The sequence below is a fragment of the Panthera leo genome, chromosome A2 (genome assembly GCF_018350215.1).
Source record: "Panthera leo isolate Ple1 chromosome A2, P.leo_Ple1_pat1.1, whole genome shotgun sequence".
Classification (NCBI taxonomy): Eukaryota; Metazoa; Chordata; class Mammalia; order Carnivora; family Felidae; genus Panthera; species Panthera leo.
In genome coordinates this window covers 44,621,311-44,649,172 of record NC_056680.1, presented here as the reverse complement: position 1 = coordinate 44,649,172, position 27,862 = coordinate 44,621,311, and the positions used below count along the sequence as shown (strand labels likewise).

General features: G+C 36.8%; 1 protein-coding gene across 7 annotated transcripts in view; it reads right to left on the bottom strand.

Annotated features, from left to right (window-relative positions):
• The window catches only part of CNTN4 (contactin 4), an 893,585-nt gene that overhangs the window by 223,702 nt on the left and 642,021 nt on the right, over positions 1–27,862 (bottom strand). For all 7 annotated transcript variants that reach the window (XM_042929999.1, XM_042929997.1, XM_042929996.1 and 4 more), the window contains one exon: positions 4,571–4,666. In XM_042929999.1, the coding sequence (XP_042785933.1) occupies positions 4,571–4,666 (96 nt within the window). The remainder of the gene's footprint in view (positions 1–4,570; positions 4,667–27,862) is intronic.

The following is a 27,862-nucleotide window of genomic DNA, read 5'->3' as shown; positions in this document are numbered from 1 at the left end:
CCAGTACCTGTTTCCAGTGTTGTCTCCTGGACTGGAAAAAAAAAAAAAAGGGTCACATTCTAGGCAAAGATAACTCTTGACCCTGCCATTGATTAGTGTGTGCCCCCACATAATCTCTTCGCTTCAATTTCCTTATCTATGAAATACATACCCTTATTTCCTATAGGATTATTGTAAGGATCAGAGATAATATAATGGCAGCTAAAGCATTATAAACACCATAAAGAACTCCACAGATGCTCTGTTGTAAGGTCCCTGCATCTCATGCCATGTGAACAGAATCCAAATTTAATGGAAATGTGTTCTGTGTAAAATCATCTAATGATGACAATTATAGCTGGTTTCTAAAAAACCCATAACAATGAAAATAATCTTAGAATCAGAATCACGTGGTTTCTTTTTAATACTCTAGGAAGCCATACTTTCACTAACAGTAATCTAGTAAAAAGCTGGCCAAATGTAAAATGCTACTTTTGAAGATACACACACACTTGAGAAAAAGCCAGTCTTCTTCATTGTTCATCTCCCTTATCAACAACCACAAAAATAAATGAAGGTAAAGCCTGAGGTGATTATATTTTATTTTAAATTCTTTTAAATATGAATTTGACATAAAAAGTACTCGACCCTTCTGTTTGGGTGATGTGGAAATCAAAGCACTCCATCTCAGTAGTGTGATTCTGGGCTGGCTTTGTAGAAGGTGATCAAAGTGGGTGGATCTTAAATGTGATGCTGCCTCAGAGTCTCTAAAACAATAGTTTGGGAATCCTGCCCCAGATTTGTGGAATCAAAATATCTTTGGGAAATGGTTGGGCACCCATGACTTTAACATATTGCCTTGATTATGCCTCAGCTTCCTGCCCACCAGTGGCCAGAAGTGAGGTGTGTGTGAGAGAATAGCTTGGGGCTTCTCAAACTTTAATGTGCATATGAATCATTTAGAGATCTTATTAAAATGTGAATTCTGATTCAGTAGGCCATGGGTGGAGCCTGAAATGGTCTTTTTGACAAGCTTCCATGTAAGGCAGATGCTGCTGGTACATGGACCAAATTTTGAGTAGCAAGGATCTTGGTGACACATACAAAAAGGAAGGTGAGAACAAAAACCTCCCTGAACAGTTTGGGAGGAATTCACTGATGAATAATACAATTTTAGTACGCTGGTAAGAAGAATCTCAAAGTACCTCAGTGATATTCCTACTTAATGAGAGCATGGTTAAGGATCCTGAATTCCTGGTGCCAAATGACCTTGGAGGTGATGGAAAGCCAGGTGAAAATTCTGGATCTCAATAAACTCTATTTCTAATATGAAGGGACATCACGGACAACCAGAGTCCATTACAGTGATTTCCACAGTTTGGTGTTTGTGCTAAAACTGAATAGTAGAATCTATGGAATGACATCACAACTGAATTTGTATCTATTAACCAAAAGACAACAAAGGTGGTACATGTAGTGATTGATAGAGTCCTGGAAATACCTGCTGTTTGAAATGCTTTTCAAAATAGATTAATTGTTGCTCATTTCTATGTTACCCTAAGAAAGTCTGACACCTCACAGCTTTTGAAACAGGACATGCAGCATCCTTTACAATGGATTTCATGCCATTACTCAGTATCCCATTGATACAATAAAAGGCTGACTCATTTCCTTCCCTCTGCATGATCTGTTACAAATTAAACTGGGATACCATATGCTGGGTCTAAAATGCTCGGTATATCCAGTGGCTCATGGTGATTTTGCCAGCTTTCAGGTGAAACACTGTCTGGAGAAGCAACGAGAGAACCCCTGCTATACAGTTTGCACTGGAGGGCTTTGACAACTGGGGGTATTTCATCAGATCATCAGTGACTCCACTGCCCCAAACTGATGGCTGTCTGAGATACTCCCTTACAACTTTCAAGATCCTCTTTGCGTTCTTGCAAATTTCCTTGCCTTGCCTGCCTTGCCCACAGTGTTACTGAGCACGCGGTTTCTAATAAAGCCCATAATGAGAATATTTATTTCCTTGTCTTTCACCATCAAGACTGTCAGGAATGTCAGCACAGCTCAAAAAAACCGGATTTCAGAGCTGCTGACTGCTGCCAGCAGAGACAAGCACATTTCAGGGGATGTCTATGAAAATTTTTAATATATTTCTCAGTGGGAAGGGGAAAATATTCAGGTGTCTCACTGTGTAGCAGCACAGCAACACTTCAGGTGCTTTGACTTTCCCAAAGATACCATTATGCCAGGGAGGAGTGGGGTACTGTTTTTCTTAATAAGCCTACAAGATTAATTTTTGGAATTGCTGCCATGTTACGAAAGTTTAGTGCTATGAACGTAGACTGCAGAAGAAATTAGCAAAACCTTCCATTCTTATTTTGATCAGATTTTATTTAAAAAAATTTTTTTTATGTTTATTTATTTTTGAGACAGAGAGAGACAGAGCATGAACGGGGGAGGGTCAGAGAGAGGGAGACACAGAATCCGAAACAGGCCCCAGGCTCTGAGCTGTCAGCACAGAGCCCGACACGGGGCTCGAACTCATGGGCTGTGAGATTATGACCTGAGCCGAAGTCGGCCGCTTAACTGACTGAGCCACCCAGGCGCCCCTTGATCAGATTTTATAGCAAGAAGAGAAAAGTCAGTCTGAGTGAATTTCACTTTACCTAAATATAGGTCCAGTTAATTGATTTCTTTGTATAAATGACAGAATTCAACAATGCAAGCCTAGTTAATAAACATGTTTAAACTTATTGAGTTATTACCATGTAATGATAGAACTAAAAGCGATCGGAAAGATTTCCTTTGATCTCATCTTTCTATAGATAAGAGTGTGATATGAAAAATTAAAACAAAATTGCTCAATATCAAATAATGATTTGAAACAGAGCTAGGGCTGGACCTCATGTCAGGACTCCAAATTTTATTATTCTGGTGCTAATTTGAAGGGAAAACTCAAGTCCTAAGAAGTAAACCTATTTCTCAGAATACAAACTACTGAAATTTAACCTGGATTCTCTGCCAGTCTTCCAAACCCAGAACCCTGAATAATTCCATGTCCACAGTTTAGATTCAGGGAGGCCTCCTCCATGTGCTTTTAACACCCATCGTATTAGAAGTACGAGTCTTTTCAGCTATCTTGCTAATTGTTATTTCCTGCTGCAAAGGTTAGCTGGGGCTTTAGATGAGAAATGAAAAGTTACAACTTCAGAACACAGGACAAAAATAGAAGGATGTTTTTAAATTCTCAGTTTAATTTTTTTGTCTTTTCATCATGCGTTAAGCCAAAGAGAAAATTAAGATAATAACAAGGATAGCAGATAGCAAATTCAACTTTGAGCCAGAATTCCCAAGAACAGAGTTTATCAATCTTGTTACCACAACTTTAGAGGAATCCTAATAGACAGCATTATATATTAAGCCTCCACACTGCTGTGCCCCTTATGAGAAGTCAGATTTGCCTTTCAGTTATCGTTGGTCCTTTTAGCAGACACTGCAAGTTCCATAGTTTCCCTATTTACAAAATTACAATTTTTTTCAGGGCCATCAAATTTATCTGTACAAAATACTTGATTTTTCCATCTCTCTTGCCACTGTAGCTGACCAGTGACATGTAGGTAAAAGTCTTCTGGCAAAGCAAACCTTTCATAATACAAATGCAAACTGAGAGGGAGACTTGGGACTTTTGTTCTTGCCTATTCCCATTTCTGCCTGTCTGGACTGCACACTTGCTACCCTTGCCATTCACCTGTTAAGGACCTCAGAGAAGGATGCGAGAAAGGACTTGCATCCTGGAAGACATCCTCAGGAAGTGGTGCTAGCTTGAGAATACATACCTTTGGAAATGTGTGTAAGAACAACACAAAGCCTGTTGAAGTTTGTGTTAGCTGGGTTTTCAGTTATTTGCAGTCAAACAAATTCCCTACTCTTTATTTATTTACTTACTTATTTATTTATCTTTACTTATTTACTTTTTACTTATTTACTTAAGGAGGACACTTGTTGGGATGAACACTGGGTGTTGTAAGGATGAATCATTAAATTCTACACCTGAAACTAACTATTACACTATATGTTAACTAGGTGGAAATTAAACAAAACTTGAAAAAAATAAACTTAAAAACACATCAAATGAATTCCTAACTGATGTAGACATTATGAGTCTTTACAAAGTGACCTTGGAGTCTGTGGTCAGAGGACTTGGGTTCTGGATGTGATCCTTTCCCTAGCCAAAAAAACAGGACAAAATAAAGCAAGGCCATCTTTGAAACCAATTGAGTTGGAGAAAGCATGGGTAGTTTTACCTACATTGCCTTACTAAGCAACAGGATTCTTATTTCAATTGACTCAGGTGTGTTTCCCCTTGTGCCAGCTAAATAGCACTGGGTTGGAACATTTGCAGAATCTGGTATTTTCCTATCTTAATTATGGGAGGCATTGACAATGATTCTTCCTTGACACAGAGAATCTCTGCAAATGACACTTTTCCTTTAGCTAGTGCCAAGGGGAGAAAAAGCAACAACAACAACAAAATAGCAGCAAGTGAAGTGAAAAGTGTGCACATTTCAGTGCACTTATAGTTTACCTCCTGAATGGGCTGGTGGGCCACATAGTAGTACCATCCCCTGACCTTGTCGGACAGACACAGTGCTTCTTGTTCTTGTTTTAAAGTTTTCAAGATCTGTTAAGAAAGATAAGGAAAAAGAGTTTAAATTGTAAAGGCCTAAGATAATATGAGAGAATTTAAGTATTTCAAAAGAGGACAGTCTTCTGCTGAGAAACAGTAATTGTATCACCCATATCAAGGAAATTCAGTGTAGCTTCTTTTCACATGATATTGTCCTGTCATCCTTGATTCTGTATACTGTAATGGAGCTACCTGTTACATGTGTCTATTTATATTTAAAACACATAAAATTAAATAAAATGTATAATTCAGTTTCTCAGCCACACTAGCTACATTTTGAGTTCAACAGCCACATGTAGCTAGCTAGTGGTTACCATATTGGACAGCAGAGAAATAGAACATTCAAATCAATGCAGGAAATCCTATTAGATGGTGCATATCTAAATGAAGAAACCAAGGTTTAATGAAGTTAAGTGACTTGCCCAACATCTTTTTGTAATTAAATATTATCAGGAACGACATTCATAATATCTGATAATCAATCCTATTCACTTCACAAACCATTCTATTATATGCAATTATACATGTCCCTCTACATATGTAACTAGAACAGGACTCTCTCTGGATATGCACACACATTATATACAATATACAAATAGACATGTGCACATATACATAATTGTTTCAAAGTACGTGTATATTTTTAAATATTTATAAAGTACTGTCCAAGATTCTGTTTTGAAAAAAAAAAAAGCTCCCTTCTGTCAAGGAGGTCAGCTATAGTTAGAAAGATAAGACATTACAAACCCAAAGATCACAGTTTGAGTCAGCGAACAAGCAGTTGCCAATAAAAATGAGTTAATGTAAAAAATGTCTAATAAAGTGACAGACATATTACTGTTTAAAAAAATATTTTTTCCTGTCCTCCCAAATGTAAACCCTCTCAACAAGAAGTATTTTAAGTGCCATTTCATTTTTTGTTGTCTAAAACATTTGATTTCACAACCTCTTATTGGATTTGAAGATTATTCCAAAACAAGTATGTTCTGCAGGGCGGCAAGCTGTGCACACTGGAGATCAGTAATATTTATTGACCATTTCCTACATGCTGGCCATTTTGGCAAGTATTTCATGATGATTATCTGAAGCGATTCTAACAACAATTATATGGATTAATTACCATTAATGTCTCCATTTTATAGTCTAGAAAAGAGAGGCACCATGAGGTTTGTTAAAGGTTACATGAGTAAGTTATGAAGCTAGGGGGATAAAGTGGACAGACTTCCTGCAGTCAAAAAAAAAAAACAAACAAAAAACCAAAAAACAAAAAAACCCAAACGGGATGCTTCTATAACTAGGTTTGACTTTAAGGAGAGGTCAGGATATTAAAGAAAATTTAGACACATACATATCTTCATTACCAACTTCTGGAATTATGCAAATTTTAAAAGCATACATTATTTTCTTCAACTAAGTACTTATAAAAATTTCATTATACATCACTTGGTTGTCAGACTTTGATATAGACACTGTGAGAACACAGCACCTACCCTGTAGGGACCCGAGAGTATAGTGGGCAGGACTGACAGATAACACCTAATCACAGGAAGCCAAAGACTGACAGAGCTGAGGTGTGAACCAGGACACCTGGAGGACATACTGAGTACAATACACAAAAATACTCTAACTTGAATAACATTTCTGTTGTAATAAAATTCTTTTAATCCAATGAGCATCAGGTAAGGCTAAGACATGTTATTTTCTTCCAAGGAAATGGTCGGAGAAGCCTTCAAAAAAGATTAAACGAGAGATTTTAAAAACTTTATTATGGAAAATGTTTAATATTATAAACCATCATCCCTAAAAGTGACAGTGAATCATTCTGAATTGTCACTTCTGCATACAGGTTCTTAGAATACGTCATCTAAGTTTTTGTACAAACATCCCATCGCAATACCAGAGTTGCATAAAAATTTAAGGGCTAGTAGGTAATAGAGGTCAAGTCTTATTTAGGCAAAGTCCACCATGGTTCTGATTAGAGGAGAGGCATTTAGAAATGGGGAAAAAAAAATGAGAAGCACATGTAATGTGCTTAAATGATCTTTAATTGTCCTTAATGAGCTTGAAAAACTGGATTCCTGTTTCTTCCTTTTCAGTTTATGAATTCATGCAGTTCTACAAGGTTCGGGCAGTCAGAATATATCAAACTAATCTGGTATTTGCGAAAATATTTAGACATATTTCTTAGTAGTTAGTTGATACAAATTCCAGATGGCAAACCCTACTTACATAGTGAGTAAAAAGACTGCATTTGGACAGATTTGACTTTGAAATCAACACTGCCATGTATTAGCTGTGTAACTGACCTTGGGCAAGTCTTCATTTTCTCATAAATAAATGCAAATAAATGTGCTTTGTTTTAAAGTAAGAGTCATGGGCAAAGATTAAATGAGAGAGTACTCGAAAAGCACAAGGCCAAACACAAAGATTGTGCTACAAATCTGGTGTTCAATGTATTTGTTCTGTCCACTAAAGAATGTTGTTATACAGTGGCAGGTCATAATCCAATCATTCTATTTATAAGAGTGTTCCCAATAGTAAATGAATTCTAGAGAGAATTCTAGAGAGCTATAGCTACTGATAAACAAAGGACACTATACTTATGCACATGTTTAAGGAAAAATTCCATGTCCAAAACTGGTCTTTTCAGATACAACTATCCATCCAGATCCTAATTACTAACAGTGTGGTAACTATACAAATCAAAGAACTATGTGTGTGAATGGGTATTTTTTGAACCTTGTGTACTCATGGCTAGGCCTGTGTCAGCAATAGTCCTGCACATATTATTATTTTAGAGTCACTTTATTTCCAAAGCCTTGGTACTGGGTAATGATCATAGGCAACAGACTTTATAAGATAGTAAGAGTATATTATGGATAATGCTCTGTTACCATGACCATTGACCTAATAGCAATAATAGCATCTACCTGCAAAATGTATTGAGGTCATACCATGTGCCAAGTGCTTTTCATATAGATCTCATTTATTCCCTCACAGTTTAAATTTCCAACTTGGAGGTGATATAAGTGAAGTTCAGAGAGGTTCAGTATCATCTTCACCACCCAGGAAGTGGTCAGAAAAATACAAATTTATATCTGTCTCCTTTTAAAGCTACTGGTCTCAAACACCAGAGTCTATGGCTTCCCCACTGATTTAGTGGAAGCTAGTGAAAAAGAACATTCAAACTAGTTACTCAACAGCTTAGTGACAAAAATAAAAATCTTTGAATGAATTGTAAGCTCTTTAGTGATTATGCAGGAAAATCCACATTTCAATGCACAAAGCAATGAGTAGGTACATTTCGTTCCAAATCTTCTATTTCTTTGCTTTTCCTTGTGGGTGAGTACTAAATGTAGGGATTTTAAACAGTAGGTAAAAAGGATGAAATTGAATGAGGAGAAAACAATCAGAAACAACTCTATTAAGAAGCATGCTCGCTGAATTGTTAACAAAAGGTAGCTGAACAATGTAGTCAATTACTAAAGATATGGTTGAATAAACGACGTATATGTATGACAAGGAATTAATATCCATGTATTGTGGTTTTTCACAACAGCTTATTTTTCCAACTCTGTATATGGTTTACTGACATGTGATTCGTAGACATTTAAAAAATAAATGGCTATACTTTTCGGTGTTGATTTCATTCATCAGCATTTTACATAAATTTTTCTAGAAATCATATGCTAAATGATGCACAATTTTGTGGCAGATGTGTTTTCATATCATATTTTCCTGTGGAAACAATTGTCCTTTATTCTGCTATGGAATGTAATATCAGCATTTCATTTTTAAATGAGATTAGAAAATACGCTATGGAACTTGGAATGTGTATTGAGTGCATGGAGGAAATGAGTTCCATTTAAATTCCTGTGGGAGTAAAAGCATACAAAGGTCTTAAAGCTGCAATATGCGATAAATAATAAAATGTCTTAATATATGAAAATACTTATAATTCAAACTACAGAGTAAATCAGAGAGCGAGGGGGGAAAATCTACATATATTTCCTGTCTGTAAAGTTATTAAATGTTTAGAGGAAAGGAAAAGATACCTTCCAACAAATATCTGGAGGTACTCTAGAGAAAACATCCAGAGGGACCAATATATTTTTTTGAGAAGTAACAGTAAGTGAGAAAAAGTAACTCATGTAGGCCAACACTAAGGGACTACCCATGACCCACTGAACACTGAAGAGCTGAAGCCATTCACAGGGTGGGACCACCCAGAAAAGAGTATAAGTTTAGTTTTAAAATGTCTAGAAGATGTTAATGGGATCATAACACACATCATGGTTTGTTAAGAATCCACAAAGAGGCAGGAGAAAAGGGGAGAGGAAGAATGATACAGTAAACCATGCAAGTAATGCATGTATTTTTAATGCATGTATTATTTACTACTTGCTAAAAAACACCAATTCAGTTTTTCCTTATTTGGGTAAGCCTGGATTCTATTAATTCTTACAGGGTGGCCTTAGAACAAGAAATTTCTATCACCAGTATCCTTTGTTATTGCTTCCTCCAATTTTGAAAGTAGCGATCAATAAGGAAATCAATACCAACTTGGAAAAATGGTCAAGCAATACATTTGTTATGAATATGATTTTCATAATGATGATTGTACCGTTTGTTTTTTTAAGGAGTATTTTTGGAGCATAATTTTAAAAATTGATTATCATGTAGCATATTTAAAATTAGGTCTTGAATCTGCCATTTGTTTCCTGAGTGTATGCATTTGTGGATGCACATTTGCATGGTTTCTTGAATTCTAGAGACTCATACTGAAAATAAGTCTAAATTTATAAAACCTTAGGAATTGCAAGCCACATTTGTCACATTCTTTCCACTCAGGAAGAAGGGAGAAGCCATTAGTACAACTGGCATAGGTGACTGGGTTTCCCAGTGAGAATACATAACAAGATGAAGACTTGCATAATGGTTTAACATGCTGGTTTTGTAGTCAGAAGAACCTGAGTACAAATCTGGTACTCTTATTTTCTTGCTGTACAATGTAGGTGAGTTATTTAATCTCCTAGAACCTCACTTTCATCATTTCTAATATTAGGACAAAAATCTCTATCTCATAGAGCTCTTTGAAGATTAAGATCACGCATATAAAGCATTTAACATACTGTCTGATCCAAAGTCAGTAGCCCATAAATGTTAACATTATCATTATCATTTCTTGGCATCTAAGGAAACCATACAGAAAGTGACTTACTGGGGAAAAGCTTGTGAGTCTAAATTTCCACCAGAAAAAGTAACACCAGAGTGGTCAAGTCAATCCTACCATGGCAAAAAATGCTAATAGGACTTAAAATACATCTATTTTTGTTCATCTTAATTGTGTTTTCAAGTCTGAATAGGAGCTGAAGTAAGCCAGCTACCTTATCCTTTCCAGTGTGTGAACTATAGTCTTTATATGACTTAAAATTAAGATATACTCACATATAAAGGATTCAGAAAATTTTCCTTAAGAACCTATGATGATATGGTCTCAGAGAGCTTGTACCACTTTTTAATGTAAATGTGGTAGCATTTTCATAAAACACTAAAGTAGGATGTAGGTTTATCTTCTACAAAGTATGCAAACATGTTTCAAAACAGAAATAAATTATGAAACATTTTATTATTTACTGATTACATAAATTTACTCATTGAACTTAAAATTGATAAGTTCACACTGCATACTAGTTGTAAACAGATGGGTATAAATGGAAACTGAAATATGTATGTATATATATATATATATATATATATATATATACACACACACACATATATATGTATATATATACATATATATACATATATATGTGTGTGTGTGTATATATATATATATATGATTATAAAATATTGACAGGTATGTTTGTCAGTATCTTACTTTTCCTTATGTCATTAACTTTTCCATTTGCTTATTCAGTCTTCAGCAAATATTTTTTGAGTTCCTTTTCTGTTCCAAGTATTCATGTCAGCTATCTTATCTTTCTAACAACTAAGTAAAACAAAACGAAACAAAAACCTTTGTCTATGCTAAACATCTGATATTAAATATCCCAATTTGTTGGTCCCTAAACTAAGGGACCAGAACCTGATGCTAGGCGGTAGTCTGACATTGCAAAGTAAAGCAAATCTCTTTCCTGGATATCTTTGTATAGATAACAAAGGGCTTTATTAATATTTCTAAGCTAATGTACACTCAATTTACAAATGACTCATTCATAGAACTGACTTACGACCTTGTTCTTTCATTGTCCCTAATGCTGCTACTATGGACAACCCTATGAAAATTCTTAGAGCACTTATTTCCAAGTACAAAGGAAGAGCCAGTGGGAGCTCTCCCAGATGGTGACTGTGACTGCACAATGTTCTCCCTCCAAATGTCTGAATTTTTTTTCTACCCTTTTTACTCATGTCAGATGAAAACTCTATAATTTAGGGATTATTTTGGAATTGCAAAAATTACATTTTAAAAACATAAATGGCTGCAAGTGCATTGCCTTGCCAGTAGTCATTTACAGTGAAGGGCAAATTAATCCAATCAGATTGCTTCCTCTTAAGTAAATAAGAGCAGTAGGGATTCTTTGAATGGGAGTTTTGATTAGCCAAAAAAGAAACAAAAGAAAATGTTATCTATGAAGTAATGGGGAAGGTAGAATAGGGCTTAGAAAGCTCAAGAAGGGATTAATGACCTGAAAAATAGGATGAGAAAAGGTGTGTAGAGATTGCCAAAGACAAATTTGCCTGGGGTCAGCAATCTTGCATTTTGCAAAAGGGGAGGTTAGGCTCCTCTTTCTCTTATACCACATTACTGCGTCATTTTCTGTTTCCAGCCACAAAACCTAGGAAAGAGCTTAAAATGTGTTGTTATGTGTTAAGCAGGCTTCTGTGGATTGTTTGGGAAATTAATCATTTTGTAAATACTATTTAGCAAATTAAAAAAAAAAAGGAATGCTAGTTTTAACTGGCTTCCATAAAGAACTCAATTTCTCACTTTCCATGTATTCTTTCATTTAATCCTTCCAACAACTTTAGGAAGTATTATCACTAATCCTATTTTATACAAAGAAAAAGTTAACAATCAAGATCAAAGGCCTACTATAAGGAAGAGAATGAATTAAAATCCAGGTTTACCTAATCCAAAAATGTATGTTTTTAGCCTCTTTTCTACATAGAATTCAATTTAAAAGATGAAACCATACTTGTTGATTGTGTAGTTGACTATTTAAAGTGCACATTTTTTCACCCCTCTTCTATTATTTTCTTGACTTTTCAAGAAAATAAAGGTTGCTTTGCTGTCCTTTGTGCTCTAAGTGTATGACTCTCCTGGTAGCTCTTTTTATTTCTCATATTAGTTTTTTTCTCTTCATTTTTTTTGGGGGGGGCATATACTATTTTATCTAGACCTTTGTGCTACTTAAGAAGTCAAAGAACAACTCGATTTAAAATGTTTGAGTTTCTTCATGTATTCCATAAAAACCTGTACCTATCTAAATCACAAGGTTACTGCGATTAGTGCGATATGGCATCATAAATAATGTTGTTCTCCTTTGGAGACAGGTGTTCTAAAATACAAGCTATTATTACCAGCATTTTTCTCTACAGGAGCTCATCTCTTTTCGCATATCATCCTGACTCAGGAGTGTTAATGGTTAGGCAGCTGCATTCCCTATCGTTGGTTTCATGTTTATACAACAGAAACAGAAACAAAGGTTTCAGAAAAGGATTTCGCTTAGTACATTTTAGAATAAAATATGGAATCTTCACTGTACTCTACCAAGGACCTCTACATAGGTCCCTGCCTATGTCGCCAGTGTCATTTCCTGTATTTTTCACCTTCCTTAAACATAATAAACATGTTTTGCTTTCGGTTCTTTAAACACTTTAAAGGTAACCCTGTTTTAAGACCTTCATATTTGCTGTTCCCTTTGGAACGCACTCGACTCATCTTTTGGCTCATCATTCCCATATTCAGGACTCATTTCAAATGTCACTTCCCCAGAGTAGCCTTCTCTGAGGCTTTATCTCAAGGAGACCATCACCTGGCTCTGGTTACTCTCCATCACTTCACCTCTTTATTATGTCTCACATAGCAATTGTCACCACCATCTGTAAAGACTATTTGCTTCTATGCTATTTGGTTTATTGTCTCCCCTACCCACCACTCCCTGCCCCAAGATGAAGATTCACTGGGGCAGCAATCTTTTCAGTCTTTATCAGTTTGCAGCACAGTGCCCAAAACAGTGTTTGATACATTTTAGGTACATAATTAGCATTTGTTGAGCATCAATCCCCTTCCTCAGGACAACACTGAGTCAACAAGACTTGATGGCCTAAAGTGAACTTTCTTGTATTTGTCCACATGACACAGGGTCATGTTACAAACAGACCTATGGGTGCTCGATGGCCAGGGATGCTGTGGATGGTACCTTTAAGACTACGTCTCTAATCAAGGAGTTAAGCCACCTACCACGCCTTAATATAAAAGCTCACAGATCCACTGACTAAGACTGAAATACAATCAGCATATGAAATAAGTTCATTACTTGGTATAAGAAATACCCTCCCATCCACTGACCCCTGAGGCTCAGGAAATGCCTGAGATAATGAAAATATCAAACATCATGCAAATTGCATGGGTCTGTTATTTGTGATCAGGGCTATCAGCTAGTCAGTGATATATCATACAATTATCTGTTTTTCATCTAGTGTGAGAATTCTGTAATTTGATAGACTTATGATCATTACAGTTTTGACAGAAAGAAACATGATTCTTCATTTTGTATTTTTACTTCATAGCCTTTTCTTCTCCCCTCTGAAAATTAAAATTAGCAAGTTGTAATTCATTGTACCAGTCTTCTCAAAAAACGGGCAATCCTAGAGGGCAAATCAGATATATTCAAGTAACGCTAGAATAAATATTCTCTGAAGAAATGCTGAAAAGGCATGCATCGGGAAGCCACTGTGAAGTCAGTAATCTATAGGAAAAACCTTGGGAACATATTACTAAATGGAGATATATAGGCCACAGATCACGAGCAAACCCTAGAGACCACAAATCTACCATCCATACAACTGGTCGTGAAGCACCATGCCTTAAAGTGAAAGAAATCTTTTCATCTCAAACTTTTTCATTCCACATCTTTAACTTTGTTAACCTTTTAAGTATACAAGCCCGAGGACTGAGTTCACCTTCAAGCTCGCCTACCACTAAGTGGAAGTGGGTACCATCTCTAGGAGGGGCAGTTGCTCACTTCCTCCTTAAAAATCAAACTAGGTAGGTGCTTTCATATTTAAACATTCTCTTATTTGTATCCAAAAAAGTAGGAATTTCTTTTCCCAAGAAGCTTGAGAAGAAATTACACTGATTGTTAACCTCAAAGGGAGAGGCATACTTTATCAGTATTTCCTGACACTCTTAGGCTTTGCAATAAAGTTTTGCTTTGAAAGCAAATCGAAGAGTCCTCACCACATTCTCAGTTTTGGATTTTTGACCCAATAAAAGAGTGAATGGTGACTCATAAAGAAAAATGCCAGCCTTCTTATATTCACTGCTCCTAAGAAATTGGACACCCTTTGCCATCTAGTTATTTTTGGGAAATCAAAGCTGTTAGAAGTAACAGGTTTGTTGCATCACCGGCTCAAAGAGGATATTTCTCTGCCCTTTTCGTTTCCCTTCTTTGAGTAAAAACATTCCTTGGGGTACTAGATGCTGCATAAGCTGTATCTAGTATACCACTTAAAAATTTTTAAGGACATAAAAAAAAGTTCTGTATATAAATGAAATTCCCAGATGAAGAGCAGCAGTTATTTATGTTGAATTTAAGTTGCTTTGGCAACTTCAACCATATATTTTTATCTCATTACAGTTTTGAAAATAAAACTATCATCAAATATGCATGCAAGCTATGTGTTTATTCATCATCTACTTAGACTTTGCTATGGATGCTGTTTCACTGCTCTTATTTTCTGGGAGAAATCAGAGATAAGGCTGCAGTGTGGTAAACCTGTCACTTTTTGGAAATGTCATCACTCAAGCCCCTTGCTTTTAAATGCACTGTTGAGGGAGATGAGAACTAATACAGATTCAATCAATACCTATAATATGCCTACAATGAGCACTTCTTATATGTCAGCTACCGTTAAAGGCACAGGGGATGTATTAGTGAATAACAAAACAAAACAAAACAAAACAAAAATCTCTTCGCAAAGAGGCTAACATGGATAGAATGACCATTAACAAAATAAATAAACCATACTCAGTATCTTTGATGATGATAAGGGCTATAAAAAATTAAGGGCAGGAAAACAAAGAAAAACAGAAAAAATAGGATAGGGAATATTGGTATTAACCTTTAAAAGAGGAAGATCATGTAAAAGTAGAATCTATTTACTTCCCTTCTACTTCCAAATGTGCAGGAATAAATCACTCTCCTTCTGCCAACTCAGCTCTGGGCCCCCACAGAGAATGCCAGGAAGGGTGCAAAGTAGTGCTAAGTGACACAGCAGTCTTGATATAGTTTTGTACTTTCTTATTTAGAACTGCAGTTAAAGTCACCTTAGTTCAGGTAACATCTGAGGAGCCTAATAAATATTTTCATTTTGCATCTAAAAGTTTAATACAGTTCCCCAGCAAAAACAAACATAAAACTCAAAATAACTCTAAATAACTGAAGAAATGGCAGAAACAAATGAGCAGGCATACTAAATATACCCTGATTTCCTAAAGGCAGACGATCACCAAACCAGTACTGTGATAATTTATGTGCTGCTTTAAGAGAGCGTTACTGTTTCCTGCCTCAGAAATCTTACAGAGCCAGAGAATTTCAGAGCTGGGGAGATCTTACAGCCTTAGTGTTTGGGCTGCTACAACAAATACACCACAGACTGGGTGGCTTAAACAACATTTATTTCTCACAGTTCTGGAGACTGGGAAGTCCAAGATTAAGTTGCTGGCAGATCTGGTGTCTGGTGAAGGTCTGCCTCCTGGTTTGCAAATGACTGTCTCCTCACTGTATCCTCACGTGGTGGTGAATGGAGAGACAGGAAGCCCTCCCTGTCTTTTCTCAAAAGGGCACTCATCTCATTCATGGGAGATCCACCCTCAAGACCATGGCCTCATCACCTCCCAGAGGCTCCACCTTTTAATACCATCACACTGGGCACTAAGATTTCAACATATTAATTTTGGGGAGACATAAACATTCAGTCCATAATACCATCCTTTCTTCAGTCTGAGCTCCTTCCCTCATCACTCCTTCCTTCCTCCCTTTCCCCCATTTGTATTATTTATGGTGTCATATGTGGTAGATGGTCTGGAGAGTATGAAGATAAATCAAACAAGGTCCCTGACCTCAAGAAGTTTACAATCTGGCATGCCTGCGTGGGTCAGTCGGTTAAGCATCTGACTTTGGCTGAGGTCCTGATCTTATGGTTCATGAGTTCAAGCCCCACGTCAGGCTCCATGTGGACAGCTCAGAGCCTGGAGCATACTACAGATTCCATGTCTCTCTCTCTCTCTTCCCCTGCGTATGCTCTGTCTCTCTCTCTCTCTCTCTCTCTCTCTCTCTCTCTCTCAAAAATAAACACTAAAACATTAAAAGAGAAGTTTACAATCTCTATTAGACAAGCACATAAATAGCTCCAATACAAGGTATAAAGGAAGTAATCAGTGTTGTAGAGTGGTAGAGAGAAGGTTCCATGGGAGATGAAAGGAAGTACTTTTTGCTGGGGGTAAATCATTCAGTCAACATTCCATTTGCACAGATGATGAACCCCAGCGTATGGGAACCAAGAGACTTGGATCTTGGGTTTAATTTACGTCAGCACCAATGACCTGCTTCCTCTCCTTCCCCAATGCAGGCTTGTTCATTCTCCCCACTTTCTTTAATGCAGGTCAACGCACATAGGCAGTGCAGGGCACTTCATTCTACTGCAAGGTGATGGTGGGTTCTTATGAGAGCTCTAGCATGAAGCATGTTCCAGACTGCATGAACCATTGAAATCACTAGTGCTCTCATTTTTAAAAAAATATGAGACCAGCTCATATCCAACTACAGGCTCATCATGCACGCCAGCACTGCTATGTCATCTTTCCATCTTTGCAAGGTTACTTCCAAGGTCATTTCCATTCCAACATTTCTGGGTGTGTCTCTGCCTCATAACTTTTCTGCTAGAGTTTCCAGAAGATTCCAGCATGACCCCTGTTGCTCTTCTGAACCAAGAAACTCCACACATCAAACCTCACTCTGGGACTCAATTTCCACAGACTTCTTTAAAGACTGTAGCTGAAGCCATAGTTATCAGTATGCTACAGAACAGGACAAAGGATAGAGACTTTTTAAATGTCCCTGAAGTGTGTGTGTGTGTGTGTGTGTGTGTGTGTGTGTGTGTGTGTGTGTGTAATTGGTGAGTTTGTGAGTTAATGAAGGTACTTTGGATCTTTGCTGAGGAATTCTGAGATTCAAGTGATGACAGTAATGCTCACATCCTTCTTGTTAAGTTTGAAGTTTGGTACTTCTTTTTAACAATATCATGAGGTGGGTACTAAAATAGTCCCTTTCACGTATGAGCAAACTGAGACTCAGAAAAGTCAAACAATTTGCTTAAGTTCATATTGGTACTAAGTAATAGCCAAATTTGAACCCCAACTGTCTAATTTCAGATAACCTGATGTTTTCTTTTATTTTAAATTTATTATTGTGTGACATATTAAACATATAAAGGCAAATGTATAATGACTTTTTGCACAGTCCAGGTGCAGATTTACAGGTGGAGCATGGTCAGTAACTTTGAAGACCCTGGGAATTCCTCCAGGATTGTACCCTCCACACTAATTATTCTGCTTACCACCCTGTGTTTATTCTCAAGGTTTTATCAGATACATATGTATTTCTAAATACTGTAGTTAGTCTTAAAAGTAACGTGTACTGTGTGAACATGGAATCGTGTTCCTCTGAGACTTGCTACTTTTGTTTAACATTATTTCTTTGAGAGTCAACTTCGGTGATTATAGCTGTGGTTCATTCATTTTCATTGTGGTTTAATACTTCTTTGTAAGAATTTACCACAGTTTATATATCCTTTCCACTGTTCACACACAGGTATTTTTTTTTATTGGCTATTACTAACTAACTTGCTATAAGGGCATGTTTTCTGATCACATTTTCAAATGTTTCTCTGGTCTACAGTATATATAATCAAGAGTACCAAAAAAGTTCATATTTAGTATTCAGAAGACAGTTACACAATCTGTTTTCTAAACTGGTTGACACAATTTTCAATCCTGTCAGCCCAAATGAGCATTGCTGGCTGCTGTTCCTCACCAACACTCAGTATTTTAATTTTTGCAAATATAGTACATGAAATGGTAATTCATTACTTCTAACTTGCATTTCCTTGGTTACTAATATTTTTTTTTTCATGGGGCAATCACATTTCCTGATTCTTAAAGTATTAGTTCATGTAATTTATCTGGTCACCTATGGGATTTTCGTCTGTTTCTGACTCACTGGATTTCTTTGGGACCCTTTCTTATTCAATTATATTTTTACAAATATCATCTCTGCATATATGATTCCCCTCAACTCATTTCTTGGTATTTTTTGATGATTTTAAGTCCTATGCATACATTAATCTTTTCTTTATGGCTAATATTTTTATTTATTTTTGTTTATTAATTTACTTTGAGAGAGAGAGAGAGAAGATAGAAGCAGGTATGAGGCAGAGAGAAGGAGGGACAGAATGCCAATCAGGCTCCATGCCATCAATGCAGAACCCAATGTGGGGCTCTATCTCATGAGCTGTGAGATCATGAACTAAGCTAAGATCAAGAGTCAGACACTTAACTGGCTGAGGCACCCAGACACCCCACATTCACATTTTCTTATTTAAAAAACTCTTCCTTATCCCAAAGCCATATGAGTATTCTCCTATATATATTTTAAAAGTATGAAAGTATTAAAGTTCTGTTATTCTCATGTAAGTCTAGGTCTTGCTTCCAACCATAGCACCACACTATCAGGTATCTATAATCAATTCTCATCATTGGTGGTAGTTATGTACTGTAAAGTTGCAGCAAACACTGAATTGACAAATACTGAACCATTGTCCCTAGGAGGAAATACATGATTAGGTTTCTCTAAGTCTCTAGTCACAATGTTTCCATCAAATGATCAATACATATGTTGTTTTATGTGTGTTTCTGTTTAATGTTTTTAATGTTTATTTATTTTTGACAGAGAGAGACAGAGTGCAAGCAGAGGAGGGGCAAAGAGAGAAGGAGACACAGAATCCAAAGCAGGCTCCAGGCTCCAAGTTGTCAGTACAGAGCCCGATGCAGAGCTTGAACTCACAGACCACAAGATTATGACCTGGGCTGAAGTCAGACATTCAACTGACTGAGCCACCCAGGTGCCCCATGTGTTTCTGTTTAAATACACTTTACTATATAATGTCGACTCATTAATATTAACTTCTACGCAACAGCACTCTAACTCATGCCTGAATGAAGCTTATGTAACATGCATATTTTTTTTCCATAAAGCACATCACAGCCTTCTAGCACTTAGGAACACTAGACTGCAGTCTAACACTACACTTTGGGCTATTTTAAACAATGAAATTACCAACAAAGAACACACAAAAAAGCAAAAAACATGGCACTAAGTAGATTGCCAAAAGGACATTTGTTTATAGGATGAGCTGAAACCTGAAGGCAGAACATCATCTTGTTCAACTTCATCAGGGAAAGTATGTAGAATGACTCAAGTATTTGCTGTTCTGCACATGTCCATGGATGATCATAAAGGAGCTGAGAATACTGATTTGGGGGTTACAGATAAATTTCAGACATTGTCAATGTATACCCAGCAACTGGCTCAGGACTGGGCACTTTGTTGGCGTTTGATAAATGTCACAGTTATATATTCAGTAACTTACACAGAGTTTAAACAAAGATGATATGAAAAATGTTATTCCCTAGGCTACACTCCAGGTAAAATGATGATTATGAAGAAGACGATAATGATGATGACAGGAATAAGAGTAATAGTTTAGTAATAACAGCAGTGGCAACAATAAAACTATTAGACATAGTAGTAATAATAATAGTAGCAAGTATACCAATGATGTTTCCTTATATTTTTATAGTACTTGTAAAACTGCTTCACTTCTGAATTTTCATGAATTTTGTGGCCATCCCAATTATCCAAGTCACCTGAACGACATACCCATATGAATGTAGCTCTTCAACAGGGACTCCTTAGGGTGTGCACATTTTTTCCCCATCTTTTTTTTTAATTGAGGTAAAATATACATAAAATTTCCCATCTTAAATATTTTTAAGTGTACGGCTCAGTGGTATTTAATACATTATTAATGTTGTGCTACCGTCCCCACCATCCATTTCCACAACTATTTTCATCTGATAAAACTGAAATTCTATACCTGTTTAGGATAACCACCCAATGCCCACCCTCCCCTGTCCCTAGCCTCTGGCAACCACCCTTCTGCTTTCTGTCTCTATGAATTGGTATAGTCCTTGTTTTTAAAATTTAAAAACAAAGTTACTCATAATAATTCATCTGATTATGAAAGCATCTTTGTGAAGTAGACAGTGATGGCATTAGGTACTAGGTGCACTGTACAGAAGGCAATATTTGGAATTCAGAAAAGTTTAGAGATTTGTTCAAAGTTAAGGTTTCTTCAAATTAAAAAAAATAATGTCTATTTATTTTTGAGAGAGAGAGAGAGAGAGAGAGACAAAGAGAGAGAGTGTGTGCAGGTGGGGGAGGGGCAGAGAGAGAGGGAGACAGAGATTTGAAGCAGGCTCCAGGGGCTGACACATCAGCATAGAGCCTGACGTGGGGCTGGAACTCATGAACAAACCGTGAGATCATGACCTGAGCCAAAATCAGATGCTTAACCGACTGAACCACCCAGGCACCCCTTACAGTTAAATTTTTAATAAGTAAATGATACGGTCATTTCCGTATCTTGACTATTGTGAATAATGCTCCAATAAACATGGCGGTGCAGATATCAATCTGAGATGCTATTTTAATTTCCTGAATGTCTGCCTATAGATGAATGAATAAAGATGCGATATATATATATGTATGTGTAGAGATAAACATACATACACACACACACACACACACACACCCCATGGAATATTATTCAGTCATGAGAAAGAAGCAAATCCTGCCACATGTGACAACATGGATGAACCCTGGAGGATTATGCTAAGTGAAATCAGTAGGAGAAAGACAAATACTATTTGATATCACATATATGAGGAATTTGGAAAGGCCAAAGTAGTGGAAACAAAGTAGAATGGTGGTTACCAGGGGAAGGTGGGGGAAATGAGGACATGCTGGTTAAAGGGTACAAATCTCCAGTTTCAATCCAAATAAGTTCTGGGGACCTAATATACAGCACGGTGATTATAATTAACAATAAAGTATTCTATTGTTGAAAGTTTCTAAGAGAGTAGACCTTAGATGTTCCCTTTGCAAAAAAAGAAATGGGAAGCATATGATGGGACAGAGGTGTTAAAGCTATGGGAGTCACATTTTGCTATATATACATGTATGAAATCAACACCTTAAACTTACATAATGATGTATCAATTATATTTCAATAAAGCTGAAAAAAAGAAGTAAATGGTCTGAGTCTAGAATCCAAAACACTTTCAGTGAAGATTGCAAGCTCCTTGAGGGTAAGAATAACATCTCACACTTAGGCTCTCCAAACCTATTTCAATGCTGTGATGGAGTGGATATGCCATGAAATGTTGTTCTTAAGCATAATGATGATGAAATCAATGTTATTTTTGACCGAAGAGCAGAACCATAGTATTTTAAAATAGAGACCCACTTTTTTTTCTTAACACTTTCCTTTTCTCCTCTGAAGAAAGTCTTTATTATTTTACCAAAATTCATGAAAGGGAACACAAATTGTGTTTTGAAATTGACATGCTGTGCATACGGTGATATGTGCGGCTGTGAAACTTTAACAACCCAGTTCAGCTGTGTTATTAATACTGCTCTTCCTGATTAGTGTTAATTGGAATATTTTAATTGATGCAGTGTTTTACTGCCTTCACAGCTTGACTCAGTTGAGGTGCAGAGAACAATTTTTCAATAATAAAAGCAAAGAGAAGCTACCCTGATCATACCAAATTCAGCATGAATATATTATGGCAAGCAGACATCACAAAGTCACTGTAGTAGAAAATGGGATGAAGACCATACTCATTTATTCAATTCCTTTAACATATGTTTATGAAGTGCTTAAAACTGGTCAGACCTGGTTTTAGGGGCTTGGGACCCAACAATAAACAAATCAGACAAATATCTGATTTGCAGCATTTACATCTAGCTAGGTGAGGTAGGAAAATTGAAATATATATATATATATATATATATATATATATATATATATGATAAATTTTAATTATAAAGTATGTTAGAAGGTAGTGAAGCTGTGGGAGAAGCAAAATATAGAGCATGTTAAGAAAGACTGGGATTGCTGGAAGGACAGCTGCAATTTTAGATAATGGGCTCAGGGAAAGCCTGAGGAAGTAGTCTACATTAGAGCAAAGATTTGAAGGAGGTGAAAGACTTGACCAAGTGAGTGCTTAAGAGAAACCCTTCTGTGAGGTATACCAGGAGCCTACTTTAACTAGAGTGTAATGAATGAGGAAGAGAGCAGTTAAGAGATGGGGTCAGGGAGGTACTGGGGCAGGGAAAGTGAGTGACTGCTCAGGGCCTTGATGATCACTGTTTTGGCTCTTATTTTGAGTGAAAGTGGGAGCCACTGCAGATTTCTGAGCAGAAGAATGACATGGTTTTGTGGTTATTCAACTCAATTCTGTTCAACAAGGATGACTGCCATTACATGTCTGGTGGAGTGCTAAGAAACAAAAGACACAACGATAAATTAAGACTAGCCACTGCTTCTGAACAGTTCCTCATCTTGTAGGGGAGATGTAGACAATTACTTGATTCAAAACAGACACTGCAAGAGATTTAGCTCATGTGTAAACAAAGTGCTTATGGGAATACAAAGTAGAAAGTTAGTTTTCTTGCAGTAGAAAGTTAGTTATAGTACATAACATGCACTCATGACCTCAAAAATATAAGATTTCAAGGGGAGAAAAAAGAGAGGAAAGAATGCCAGGATAAGAGCATTAGAATGAATAAAGATAATCTCATTCAAAATGGAATCAGAAAGTCATGAACAAGGAGCGCTCATGCACTATTACTGTCACACCTTGCACAGTTCAGCAGGAAGAAGTAAGATTTCCTTTCTATCCAGCAACAGCAAGATGCTTTCACCTGTAACCAATGAGAAATGGCCACTACTTTGATTGCCTGCAGCCAATGACAAGCTGCCAATACTCTGAACTCCTCTATTTCTCCAGTGAAGTTTAAAAAAAAAATTTTTTTTAATGTTTATTTTTGAGAGAGAGAGAAAAAGAGAGAGAGAGAGAGAGACAGAGCACAAGCAGGGGAATGGCACAGAACGAGGGAGACACAGAATCTGAAGCAGGCTCCAGGCTCCGAGATATCAGCACAGAGCCCAATGTGGGGCTTGAACTCACGAACTGTGAGATCATGACCTGAGCCTAAGATGGATAGTTAACTGAATGAGCCACCAGGTGCCCCTCCAGTAAATTTTTGTTCAAAACAAACCCTCTCAACTTCCTCCTTTCCTTTATAAAAGTATGCCCTCCCCTTTTATACTCTAGACTTGCCTATACTTTGCACCATACTTTGTATCCTGATTATGATTCCAACTCTATTCCTGAATAAACTCATTTGCTACTTGATAACCTCTGTTGGTTAATTTTTAAGGTTGACAAGGGACACCATACACAAAGATCGAGAAGCATTAAAAATATATAGTGTGGTCATCAAATGACCGACAGGTGTCTGCACAAAAATAAGAGACACAAAACTAGAGAGGTGGATAAGGGTCATCCTGCAGACATTGCTGACACTCTAGAATTGCATTCTGTTTTCCACAGAGTAATCTTACTAACATAGAGACACTTTTAAAATATTTTGTGGTTTATGGGGTACCTGAGTGTCTCAGTTGGTTAAGCATCCGACTTTGGCTCAGGTCATTTTCTCATGGTTTGTGGGTTCAAGCTCTTTGTCGGGCTCTGTGCTGACAACTCAGAGCCTGGAGCATGCTTTGGAATCTGTGTCTCTCTCTCTCTCTGTGCCTCTTCCCCACTCAGGCTGTCTCTCTCTCTCTCTCCCTCAAAAATGAAATAAAATATAAATGTATATAATATAATAAAATATCATAAAGTAAAATAAATATTTTGTGGTTTAAATTAAAGGCTGTAACAAGAGATGAAGAAGAGCATTATATAATACTTACTAGGTCTATCCATCAGAAAGAGCTAACAATTATAAATATCTATTCACCAAATAGGGGTGCCCCCAAATATATAAAACAATTAATCACAAACATAAACAAGCTTACTGATAAGAATGTGGTAATTGCAGGGGACTTTAATACCACACTTACAACAATGGATAGATCATCTAGACACAGGATCAATAAAGAAACAAGGACCCTGAATGATACACTGGATCAAGTGGACTTGACAGATATTTAGAACTCTGCATCCCAAAGCAACAGAATATACTTTCTTCTCCAGTGCACATGGAACATTCTCCAAGATAGATCACATACTGGATCACAAAACAGCCCTTCATAAGAATACAACAATTGAGACCATACCATGCACACTTTCAGACCACAATGCTATGAAACTTGAAATCAACCAGAGGAAAAAGTCTGGAAAACCTCCAAAAGCATGGAGGCTAAAGAACACCCTAGTAAAGAGTGAATGGACCAACCAGGCAATTAGAGAAGAAATTAAAAAATATATGGAAACAAATGAAAATGAAAATACAACAATCCAAATGCTTTGGGATGCAGCCAAGGCAGTCCTGAGAGAAAAATACATTGCAATCCAGGCCTATATGAAGAAACAAGAAAAATCCCAAATACAAAATCTAACAGCACACCTAAAGGAAATAGAAGCAGAACAGCAAAGACACCCCAAACCCAGCAGAAGAAGAGAAATAATAAAGATCAGAGCAGAAATAAACAATATAGATCTAAAAAAACAGTAAAGCAGATCAATGAAACCAAGAGTTGGTTTTTTGAAAAAATGAACAAAATTGATAAAACTCTAGCCAGGCTTCTCAAAAAGAAAAGGGAGAACTCAAATAGATAAAATCATGAATGAAAATGGAATTATTACAACCAATCCCTCAGAAATACAAGCAATTATCAGGGAATATTATGAAAACTTACATGCCAACAAACTGGACAACCTGGAAGAAATGGACAAATTCTTAAGCACCCACACACTTCCAAAACTCAAACAGGAAGAAAGAGAAAACTTGAACAGACCCATAACCAGCAAAGAAACTGAATCAGTTATCAAAAATCTCCCAACAAATAAGAGTCCAGGACCAGATGGCTTCCCTGGGGAATTCTACCAGACATTTAAAGCAGAGATAATACCTATCTTTCTCAAGCTATTCCAAAAAATAGAAAGGGAAGGAAAACTTCGAGACTCATTCTATGAAGCCAGCATTACTTTGATTCCCAAACCAGACAGAGACCCAGCAAAAAAAAAAAAAAAAAAGAAAAAAAAAGAGAAGTACAGGCCAATATCCCTGATGAATATGGATGCAAAAATTCTCAGCAAGATACTAGCAAATCAAATTCAACAGCATATAAAAAGAAGTACTCACCATGATCAAGTGGGATTCATTCCTGGGCTGCAGGGCTGGTTCAACATTTGCAAATGAATCAATGTGATCCATCACATTAACAAAAGAAAAGATAAGAACCATATGATCCTGTCAATTGATGCAGAAAAAGCATTTGACAAAATTCAGCATTCTTTCTTAACAAAAACCCTCGAGAAAGTCGGGATAGAAGGAACATACTTAAATATCCTAAAAGCCATTTATGAAAAGCCCACAGCTAATATCATCCTCAATGGGGAAAAACTGAGAGCTTTCTTCCTGAGATCAAGAACACAACAGGGATGTCCACTTTCACTGCTGTTGTTTAACACAGTGTTGGAAGTTCTAGCATCAGCAGACAACAAAAGGAAATCAAAGACATCCAAACTGGCAAAGATGAAGTTAAGCTTTCACTTTTTGCAGATGACATGATTTTATACATGGAAAACCTGACAGACTCCACCAAAAGTCTGCTAGAACTAATACATGATTTCAGCAAAGTCACAGGATACAAAATTAATGTACAGAAATCAGTCGCATTCTTATACACTAACAATGAAGCAACACAAAGACAAATAAAGAAATTGATCCCATTCACAATTGCACCAAGAATCATAAAATACCTAGAAATAAACCTAACCAAAGATATAAAAGATCTGTATGCAGAAAACTATAGAAAGCTTATGAAGGAAATTGAAGAAGATACGAAGAAATAGAAAAACATTCCGTGCTCACGGATGGGAAGCATAAATATTGTTAAAATGTCAATACTACCCAAAGCAATCTACACATTCAATGCAATCCCAATCATACTTGCACCAGCATTATTCTTGAAGCTAGAACAAACAATCCTAAAATTTATGGAACCACAAAAGACCCTGAATAGCCAAAGTAATTTGGAAGAAGAAAACCAAAGCAGGAGGCATCACAATCCCAGACTTTAGCCTCTACTACAAAGCTGTCATCATCAAGACAGCATGGTATTGGCACAAAAACAGACACATAGACCAATGGAATAGAATAGAAACCCCAGAACTAGACCCACAAACGTATGGCCAACTAATCTTTGACAAAGCAGGGAAGAATATTCAATGGAAAAAAGACAGTCTCTTTGACAAATGGTGCTGGGAGAACTGGACAGCAACATGCAGAAGGATGAAACTTACACCATTCACAAAAATAAACTCAAAATAGATAAAGAACCTGAATGGAGACAGGAAACCATCAAAACCCTAGAGGAGAAAGCAGGAAAAAACCTCTCTGACCTCAGCCGCAGCAATTTCTTACTTAACACAAAGGAATTAAAGCAAAAATGAACTATTGGGACCTCATGAAGATAAAAAGCTTCTGCACAGCAAAGGAAACAATCAACAAAACTAAAAGGCAACCAACGGAATGGGAAAAGATATTGGCAAATGACATATCGGACAAAGGGCTAGTATCCAAAATCTATAAAGAGCTCACCAAACTCCACACCCGAAAAACAAATAATCCAGTGAAGAAACGGGCAGAAGACATGAATAGACACTTCTCTAAAGAAGACATCCAGATGGCCAACAGGCACATGAAAAGATGCTCAACGTCGCTCCTCATCAGGGAAATACAAATCAAAACCACACTCAGATATCACTTCAGGCCAGTCAGAGTGGCTAAAATGAACAAATCAGGAGACTATAGATGCTGGAGAGGATGTGGAGAAACGGGAACCCTCTTGCACTGTTGGTGGGAATGCAAAGTGGTGCAGCCGCTCTGGAAAACAGTGTGGAGGTTCCTCAAAAAATTAAAAATAAATCTACCCTATGACCCAGCAGTAGCACTGCTAGGAATTGACCCAAGGGATACAGGAGTGCTGATGCATAGGGGCACTTGTACCCCAATGTTTATAGCAGCACTTTCAACAATAGACAAATTATGGAAAGAGTAAATGTCCATCAACTGATGAATGGATAAAGAAGTTGTGATTTATATATGTAATGGAATACTACTTGGCAATGAGAAAGAATGAATTCTGGCCTTTTGTAGCAACATGGATGGAAGTGGAGAGTGTTATGCTAAGTGAAATAAGTCATACAGAGAAAGACAGATACCATACGTTTTCACTCTTATGTGGATCCTGAGAAACTTAACAGAAGACCATGGGGGAGGGGGAGGGGGAAAAAGTTACAGGGAGGGAAGGAGGCAAAGCATAAGAGACTCTTAAAAACTGAGAATAAACTGAGGGTTGATGGGGGGTGGGAAGGAGGGGAAATTGGGTGATGGGCACTTAGGAGGGCACCTGTTGGGATGAGCACTGGGTGTTGTATGGAAACCAATTTGACAATAAATTTCATATTAAAAATAAATAAATAATCATTTGAAGTAAAAAATAACAAAATATCATAAAATAAAATAAGGTATTTTGTGG